At 34.9% G+C, this 9190-nt stretch overlaps 1 protein-coding gene across 2 annotated transcripts; it reads right to left on the bottom strand.

Annotated features, from left to right (window-relative positions):
- Positions 1 to 405: 405 nt before the first annotated feature.
- On the bottom strand, positions 406 to 3196 carry LOC110024305 (GDP-mannose 3,5-epimerase 2). Of its 2 annotated transcripts, none has more exons than XM_020724194.1 (7): positions 2992 to 3196; positions 1936 to 2352; positions 1679 to 1772; positions 1199 to 1328; positions 954 to 1086; positions 643 to 850; positions 406 to 563 (listed from the first exon to the last, which is right to left on the bottom strand). In XM_020724194.1, exons 2-7 carry the CDS (start codon positions 2349 to 2351, stop codon positions 408 to 410), a joined length of 1137 nt encoding a protein of 378 aa, XP_020579853.1. In that variant the 5' UTR covers position 2352; positions 2992 to 3196; the 3' UTR covers positions 406 to 407. The 2 variants fall into 2 exon arrangements, with proteins under 2 accessions (XP_020579853.1, XP_020579852.1); XM_020724193.1 differs by having other exon boundaries at positions 1936 to 2358; positions 2992 to 3195.
- Between the last annotated feature and the right edge of the window lie 5994 nt (positions 3197 to 9190).

Below are 9190 nucleotides of genomic sequence, written 5' to 3'. Positions count from 1 at the left end.
TATGTATGTAAATCTTCCAATTATATATTTGTGCGGAACACTCTATTTCCTCACATTTCTCTTCCAACCCTTAGAGTCACAAAAACTAACTCCATTTGCTTGAAGTGGTGTCTTAAATCAAATAAATCAGTAGTTCTTGAGATAAAAAAAAAATTCAAGCCAGTGTAAAGCCTGCATTTTAACCAAGAGAAACAGCACAATTAAAGAATATGATAAGAAAAGCACATTGCTTTAAATTGTTATTAATATTCTAGACAGAATAAAGCACCACAATAACATGTTCTACAAATGATCTGGAGGAAAAACAATGACCAAAAATTAATATCAAAGCTTAAGATATTACTGAACGCTGGTACAAATAACATCTTAGTTTCAAAGAGCCATGATGAAGCTCAAGTTTACCAATTTCATTCCTTTCCGTCAGCAGCACGGAGAGAGCCAAGCTGAACCGGAGCTTGAGTTCCAACAACCTTTGATGTCCCATAAATGGACAAGTCAACACCTTCTCTTTTCTCCTTCTCAATTTGCTCCTTTATCCAGAAATATGTGATCCTCAGTCCATCCTGCAAAATTCAACAAAAAATATTGTAGCATTGGGCAAATCTGTCAAATCTGCTCAGCCTGCAGCAGTAGATTGAGTACCTTCAATTTCATGGTTGGAGCCCAGCCAAGCTTTTCCTTGATCAGATTATTATCGGAGTTACGGCCTCGAACACCCTCAGGACCAGGAATGTGCTGAATTGGAAGCTTCTTATCATCGAAGCTAAGGACTATTTCAGCCATCTCATTCATGCTGACCATCTCATCACTACCGATGTTTAGCGGCTCACGGAAATCCGACTTTGTTAATCTGATAAATTTAATTTCTATATTTAAACTTCTAGATTTGTTTACCGATAGCAATCTATGTAGAAACTAAGCAATGTAAATACAGCAAACTTTCGAAATTTTACCTGAGAACACCTTCCACACATTCATCTATAAATGTGAAGGACCGCGTCTGGAGGCCATCCCCCCACATTTCAAATTTGTCTGTTGAAGTAATAGCCTTCCTACAGAAGGCTGCCGGGGCCTTCTCTCTTCCACCTGAGGTAAATTACCAAAGTAACATGATAGCATCAATCTTTAAAGGCTGAATTGCAAGTAGGTCCACACAGAAAATTCAAATTTTGAATCATGCAACAGTTCAAAGGCGTACCCTTCCATGTGCCAAATGGGCCATAAATATTATGGAATCTCCCTATTCGGCATTCAATACCAAAGTCCTTTGTGTAGTGCTTGCACAATTCCTCACTTGCAAGCTTCTCCAAGCCATAAGCATCTTGAGGCTGCAAAACAAATCAAAAGATAAAATAAAATAAAATAAAAGTCTTTATTTTTGAATTCGAAAAAACTCAAAAGCTTTTTGCTTGCATTTGTATCTTGCAAGGGCTTATTTGGTTGCTAGTAGATTAAACACACGTTTTAGAAAAATAAAAACTTCATTTTTCATCGCTTTTGAAAAGGTTTGAAGGTATTTACTTAATTTAAAACCAATATTAGTTAGTAAAACGTCCAGCCAAATGACTGAATCAACTACATTAACTGTATTCAAATCTTGTTTCCCGACTTCAGACAGCCAGATGGGTCTTAAGAACAAAAGAATACAGCTAATTTTAGTAGAGAGACAGCAACAAACCTCAGCAGGCCATGCATCAGACTCCTTCAGGCTCACATTTGTTTCTAATTGCTTGAATTCAGGGTAGATACAAGCACTAGACGCATAGAAGAACCTGCATCCCAAAATTTTATAAAACATACATAATAAAGAATGTATTAAACCACAGAAACTGCTTTCAACATTCTAACAGAGATTTTCATCAAATTCAGATACTGAAAATTATGTAAAATAAACCAGAAAACAAGCTTAAAAAAGAAAGAAAAAATTCTACAAACCTCTTAACCCCATTAATCCTGGCAGCCTCAAGCATGTTGAAGCTGATCATGGTGTTGTTGTACATAATCACAGAATGGTTTGATTGAATGAAACCCATCCCTCCCATATCTGCAGCAAGATTGAAGACATGGTCCACACCCTGAGTAACCTTGAGGCAATTGTCCATAACCCTCAGATCCACGAGATGGAACTCATGGCAGAACATATCCTCCGTCATGTGCTCATTCTTCTTCCAATCGGAGGCAACGATGTAGTGTCCCTCGCTCTTCAAACGCCTTGCAATGTGAGAGGCAATGAAGCCTCCAGCCCCGGTGATCGAGATACGGAGCTTCTCTGAGGGCCAGTAAGGCTCCCTCTCCAAGTTAGCATAGGTGTGCTCCCCATAGTTGATTCTATCGCTTCCAGTACTGCCCATTCTGCAACTAAGAAAACAATAAAATGGGCAACTAAGCCTTATTATCAACAAAAGAACGAAATGTGAGCGAGAAAAGGACGGAATATGCTATCATGAAGTTTTCATCTGGAATATTGATAACGAATACATTTATAATCAGCAGGAAAAGCTTAAAATTTTCCGTGAGGCCTTCGTCGTCGCATTGATTTGAAGGGATAAAAACAATTCTACTTTACGAAAATTTTGGAAAACAAACAAATTTTCCTTCAACAAAGTAAGAGATTAAATCCCGAGTAGAAGTGTCGTAATTAGAAATAAATGATTCCGAATAACTCCAGAAAAAAAGATGACATTTTCCATCGTAGAATCCATCATAATCGAAAACAAAAATAATAGAGCAAGAAAATGCAAAAGAGATTATTTGTTTGTTTTTTATGCAAGGGAAAAACAGAACTAAAAAAAATACTGTGCAAAGATTAGATTTTTATCTGCTGTTTATTGCAACAACAACTAATAATGAGAAAAATTCAAAGGAAAACCTGGAAAGGAGGGCACAAAACGAACAAAAATCAACCAGGCAGCGCAAGAGATCAGCCAAAAATTATAATAAATTTTAAAAAAATTAATTTAAAAAAAAAAAAAAAAAAAAAAAAAAACTTACCTGGTTAAAGAATCCCTATATGGGAGCAAAAGAGAAGGAGAAATAACTTGAAAATGGAGACGACACAGGCGCTCCGCTTGACCTTAAATAGAAGCGTGAAAAATGGAACAAAAATGAGAGGACCCAATTAGGCCGAATTAACGAGAATAAGAAAAACGTTTGTTTTGCCTAATTGCCCCGGCCGTATGTATGCCAATGGTGGCGTAGGGGCCGCGATGCTGCGGCACCGACGGTAAAATTATTAGTATATAGATATATATATATATATATATATATATTTAAAATTGGATCCCAAATATTATTGTGCGCATGTGTCCATTTTTGCGCCGGATGCTTAAAACCTTTTTTTTCCTGATTTTATTTTCTTTTTACAAATAGCAATGGTTGTGGCAGTTGGATGCAATGATCTGCTTGTATTTAAAATATATATTGATAATCTGAGATGATTCTGGTATAGGAGAAAAAAAGAGAAAGAATGAATCCTTTTAGGATATTGAATTTAAGATAGTTCTTTGAAGCATTGCTCGGGTCAACTCTGTCATCTGACCCAATATCTACTCCCTCGGTTCTTGTATTCGGTGTTGAACAAACTTGCTAGTGCAGTCCATATTTAAATATCTCATATGAGTTTATTTTCTCTAATGTACTTCTCTTCTTATTTTTGGCATATTTGACGTTCACCACACATTTTAAGATATTGAATTTAAAATTGTTCCGTGAAGTACACTCAAGGAATATAGTGTAGGCGAGAAAGAAAAAGAGAGAGAGAATGAATCATATTGGATTAGTCTAAATGGTTCATTAATCATTTGCTGTAGAAATGACTCATATTTATAGGCTTAGGATGCATTAAGTGTACTATTACCTGCTTGCCCACACTTAAATAAAGGCGTTCTAGAATATTTTTGTCATAAATAAATATATGAATAAATAAATGAATGGATAAATAAAAATATAAAATGAACTTTGGCTTGGTTGTCACCGAGGGCCTTCGGTCGGCCGTCTCCCTTGATCTGAATATTAGTCGATGCCCCCTTTCAAGGTGATTCATGTTGTCAATATGAAGTCAGGTTGTTGGACAAAGGTCACTTTATCGTAATCTGACATGTAACTCCATCCTTTAGCAGGAAGCTACTAGAAGGATGTGTTGTTGCCACATTGGATGGTCCTTTCTGGTCCTGAGGGGCTATCATTTGATAGGTTTTGTACATATTTTTAGAGGGTCCATGGTTAGGCATCAGAGCATGTGGGTTCACATTGATATGAACTTTACTTATGGTGGGTTATCTTTGACCATACTTGTCTTTCACTCCATAAGATTGCTTTTAGATTCGTGTTGGCATATTACGAGTGTATATGAATCTCTTAAAATAATTATAATACATTTACACTCTTTGACATTTTTTTAAGGAATTATTAAACAAGTTATTTTTTTCTGTATTTGATTATAAATAAAATAAATTTTAAAATTCTAATATTTATTATGATGCATGTATGACATGGAGCCCTTTCTCAGTCCAAAGTTATATATGTCGAATTTTTTGCTACTAACTATAGTAAAAAATTAGCAAAAACCCTACAAATCCAGAACCCTTATATTGAAATAAGTTTTTGTTGTTTATAAAGCAGCTTATGAACGGCGCACAAGCAGATTTTGCTATTGCTTCTCTATTTTACTTTATTAGAGATACTAAAAGATTATTTATGAGTTTCAACTTTAAAATTACTCATATTTACAGTGAAGGAAATTCATGTGCTAATTGGTTGGTCAAAACTGGGATTGATATAAGTCTATTGAATTTTTGAATAGAAATATCCATAATGACCTAAAATGCCTTATTAATTTGGAGAAAATATGTCTTTATGTCAGGCATTTGTAGCGCATATCTATTCTCAAATATTGAAGGAAGGGAGAGACATTTGTTCAGCTTCTATGTGTCAGGAGCTTAAAGGGAACAATTTGAGTTATTTAGGTTGGACACTTCTCTTTTTAGTGGATTTGAACTTGGTAGTTTGGTCGTATTGTTCTTAAGTTGGGTGATTGCTCTTTGGCTATAATAAGTGTGGCAAGCAAGCTATTTCTTGCTCATATGAGATAAGTTCTACATTTTTTTTTTCCTATTGTAGGAATTTTACAAACCCTTCGCCTATACAACTTATCATCTACCTCTTGTCAAGGGAGCTCTTTAATATTCTTTTAAAAACTAACAAGATGTCTGAGGAGTGGAAGAAGAGTATTTTGATCATCATTTCTAAGAATAAGTAAGATAAAGGGATGCACAAGAGTGTGCAAATTATAGATGAATTAAGTTGATGTGTCATGCATTAAAATTATGGGAGGGTAATTAAACACAAGTTAAAACGTAGTACAAAGATTTGGATTTATGTCGGGCAGGTTTACCATGGAAGCTATATTTGAGAAATTTGATGGAGAAGTTCAGAGATAATAAGGAGAATCTACATTTATTTTTTATTGAATTAGAAAAAGCTTACAATAAGGTTCTAAGAGATATCCTTCAGAGAGTTCTTGAGAAGAAAGGTATTGATATGACTTAGATTTAAGTCATTAAAGATATGTATACTAGAGTTGTTACTTGTGTTCAAACTGAAGGAGGATTGACCAAATATTTTCCTATTTTTGTTGGATTACATCAGGATCGGCTTTAAGCCCATGTCTTTTTTGCTTTAGTTATGGATGGTCTTGCTGGACATTTACAGGAGGATGTACCTTGGCTTATGTTTTTTGCTGATGATCTCCTTCTCGTATCAGGGATCGGCTTTAAGCCCATATCATTTTTGCTTTAGGGAAAAACTTAAATTATGGAGGTTTACATTGGAGTATAAAGGCCTGCAATTTACTAGAACTAAAACTGAATACATAGAATGTAATTTTAGTAGTAGTAGCTCTAGTGACAGAAGTGTAACTTTGGAACTTTGGGTATGGGTAATCAAATTATTAAAAGGTGTGAATGATTTAGATATCTCGGGTCTGTTGTTCAAAGCGATGGTGATATAGATGGGGATGTTAATAGTACAATTCAAGTTGTTTGATTGAAATGGAGGAATGCTTCGGGCCTTTTGTGTGATAGAAAAGTACCGCTTAGAGTACTGTAAGTACTGTTTAGACTGAAAGGAAAATTTTATAAGAGGGTGGTGAGAACTGCAACGCTATATGGCGTTGAATGTTGGTCTTTAAAAGAGAAGCATAATATTAATTAAGTGTTGTCGAGTGGTTACACTTATAGACAAAATGCGAAATGAATTTATCTGGGATAAGATTGGTGTAGCTCCAGTGACGAACAAAATTAGGGAGTCATCTTAAATGGTTTGGTCACATTAAACGTCGACCATCTGATGATCCAATTAGAAGAGTAGATGTTTTAGATTCGACTTATGTTAAGAAAGGAAGAGGTAGACCTAGGAAGACTTGGGCTAATTGTATAAAAAATGATCTTAATTTTTTAGAACAAAATGAAAATATGACACTAAATAGGACGCAATTGAGAAAAAGGATTCATGTAGCCGACCCCACGTAGTGGGATTAAGGCTTTGTTGTTGTTGTTGTTGTCTTGTCTAGGGAGCTCATTAGAATTAGGGAACCTAAAGATTATGAGCTCTATTAGCACTAGTGGTGAAATTTATGGTCCTGCCTTTAGGGTGTATCTAGAAGATGTTGGTGATTATTTGCTTCATTGAAGATTGTGCAGATTTGCTCTACAATTATCGCCATCTTAATGATTTTGATTGTGTCGTTCTATTTACTATTCCATTTCATTTTTGCAGTGTAGATTATGTTAAAATACCTGATTTTACTCTATTTTGATTCCCCTCTTTGCTTTTTGCTTCTTTTTGGGGACTATTTTGATTCCCACTTATAGACAAAATTTGCTGGTAATCTCTTATGTATTATCTTTATTTTCATTGATGGATGATCCAATAGATTTTTTTTTATTTTTATGTAAATTTCTATTTGGGTATTTTCATGGGGGTAATTGGAGGCTCGTCTAATGGCCTATGACTTTTTCTTTTTGATATATATATATATATATATATATATACTTTGCTGTCTCAGGAAGCTGTTGCGGAGAAGTTGTATAGTTGTTTGTTCTCTGCATTTAAAAACGGTTGTATGGCAGTAGTTTCTGAACAAATGATCAATCTGGCCTTATGTAGTAATATTATTTGTAATAGAACTATTATAGTCATATATTTGATACTTCAGAAGAAAAAAATTCACTTCAGAACGGTACAAATAGCTAAATAAACAGCTCACATAACTGTAAGTATCAACTATGCTACGAAAAAGAAAAGAAATAACAGGCATCACCCCAAGCCACAGCCACCAACTCAATCCACGACCAAAACTTTCTAGCTCAAGCCATACCCACCAAGAACATTTTTTTTTATCAAATCTTCATGCAAACCACCCAATTGATATGTATTCATCAATGTCAAAACCACAACCACCAAGAACTCCAAAGAACAAATCTAACGTCAATGCTCAAGCTGCAGCCATAGTAAGTTTTTTTTTTTTCCCTTTTCTTTGTTAGCTCGTCATGCAGACCACCCAAATGATATTTATTAACATCAATTACGAAGCCACAACCACCAATAACTCACTCAAACATATCTAACATCATATTGTTGAATACATCCCCAAACTACTTACTCAAAAATTTCTTTTTTTTTTCATATAATTTATCAAACAAAAAATTAAGCCGCTATGAACTCACTCAAACATCAAGCATTGACATCCATACCATCAAACAGTATTTACATATCTAACATCAAAAATCCAATGAACAAGCATTTGCATGGATACTTGCATTCAAAGAACGGTTCCTAAAATTTCTGTTGCTAAAAATGCAATTACTGTTAGGGAACAGAGAAGGAAGAGGAACCAGGTAGCATGAAAAATGCGGGAGAAGAAGAGGAATAGGAACTAGGTAGCGTAAGAAACGCGGGAGAAGAGGAGGAAAAGGAGCAAGAGATCACAGCTTTGTAGAGGAGTTTGACACTAGGATTAGGGCGGACTAATCGCAAAGGAAAGGAGGGCACTACGTAAAAAATAGAATAAGAAATGCTGGCTGCGGGGTCCGTGGGGTTGATCCCGCAGCCCGCATTTTATGATAAGTGCTCCGCGCCACTGGCCTACCGCCGCCCCAAACAGTGAGAGCTCACGGCTGGCCTACCGCTCTCTAAATGGGGCTTAAGAGATTGTAGGGGATGGCCTAACCATGTACTGGGGAAAGTTAGGATGGGGTGCTTTGATGTTGTGCGGGGAATCAAACAATCAGTTTGAAATTAGCCCAGCTAATACAAACTTGAAATTTATTGAAATTAAGTCACTGTAGATATTCTAAATTTTAAGATAGCTTGGAATTGCTTAAAATCCTCATACCAAACATTTGAAAAGCCAAAGCTCACGCATTCTGCAGGTCATTCTTAACACAACTAAATAGCAAGTCCTTCAATTTAATTCATGCCATTAATATATTTGTAAAATACTTTAAAACGTTATGTTTTCCTTTTATCGGATGTGCAAAAAAATTCTTACATTTTAAACACCTAAAATGCAAGAACCATAGAAACATTTACGTTGAACTCTGATCTCACCCTTATGATATCTTTCAATCATATTTAGTGGCCCATCTTTTCAAGTCAATCTTTAGTAATTCAATTTTATAAATGTCATGTCTATCCTCCACTCAAAGCTCAAACTTTATATTAAAAAAGACTAGCCTGATAAAGGAAAAAAATATTGATCGCTCATTCAAGTTACTTGCAATAAATACAACAAAAATATCATATTTTTTGACGCACCTCAACTAAATTAAATTCTTTATGCCGCTGAAATTTGTCTCACAAATATATGATTTCTATCTCATAGAAGCAATTAAAAACTTTTCCATGCTTAGGTAACTCTCTATTTGAAGTATTAAATATGGCATATTAGATAGTAATGAATTTTTTTCTTTTAAATAATATTACAACTTATGGGATCTTATAAGGGTGAGTACAAGACAGAGTGTTCTCTTTAACATTTCAGTAACAAGCTTACAATAAAAGTCTCAAAAGAAAGCTAATAGAGACCACGATTTTCACTAAAAAAGTTTATATGAAAAATTAGCTGAGAAACCTTTTGTCATCCTAAATATGGAAGACTAAAGCATTGATTCTTTCTAAATTCTCTAAAGCA

Source organism: Phalaenopsis equestris, unplaced genomic scaffold (genome assembly GCF_001263595.1).
Source record: "Phalaenopsis equestris unplaced genomic scaffold, ASM126359v1 Scaffold000251, whole genome shotgun sequence".
NCBI classification, from domain to species: Eukaryota; Viridiplantae; Streptophyta; class Magnoliopsida; order Asparagales; family Orchidaceae; genus Phalaenopsis; species Phalaenopsis equestris.
This window is presented reverse-complemented; position numbering and strand designations above follow the sequence as displayed.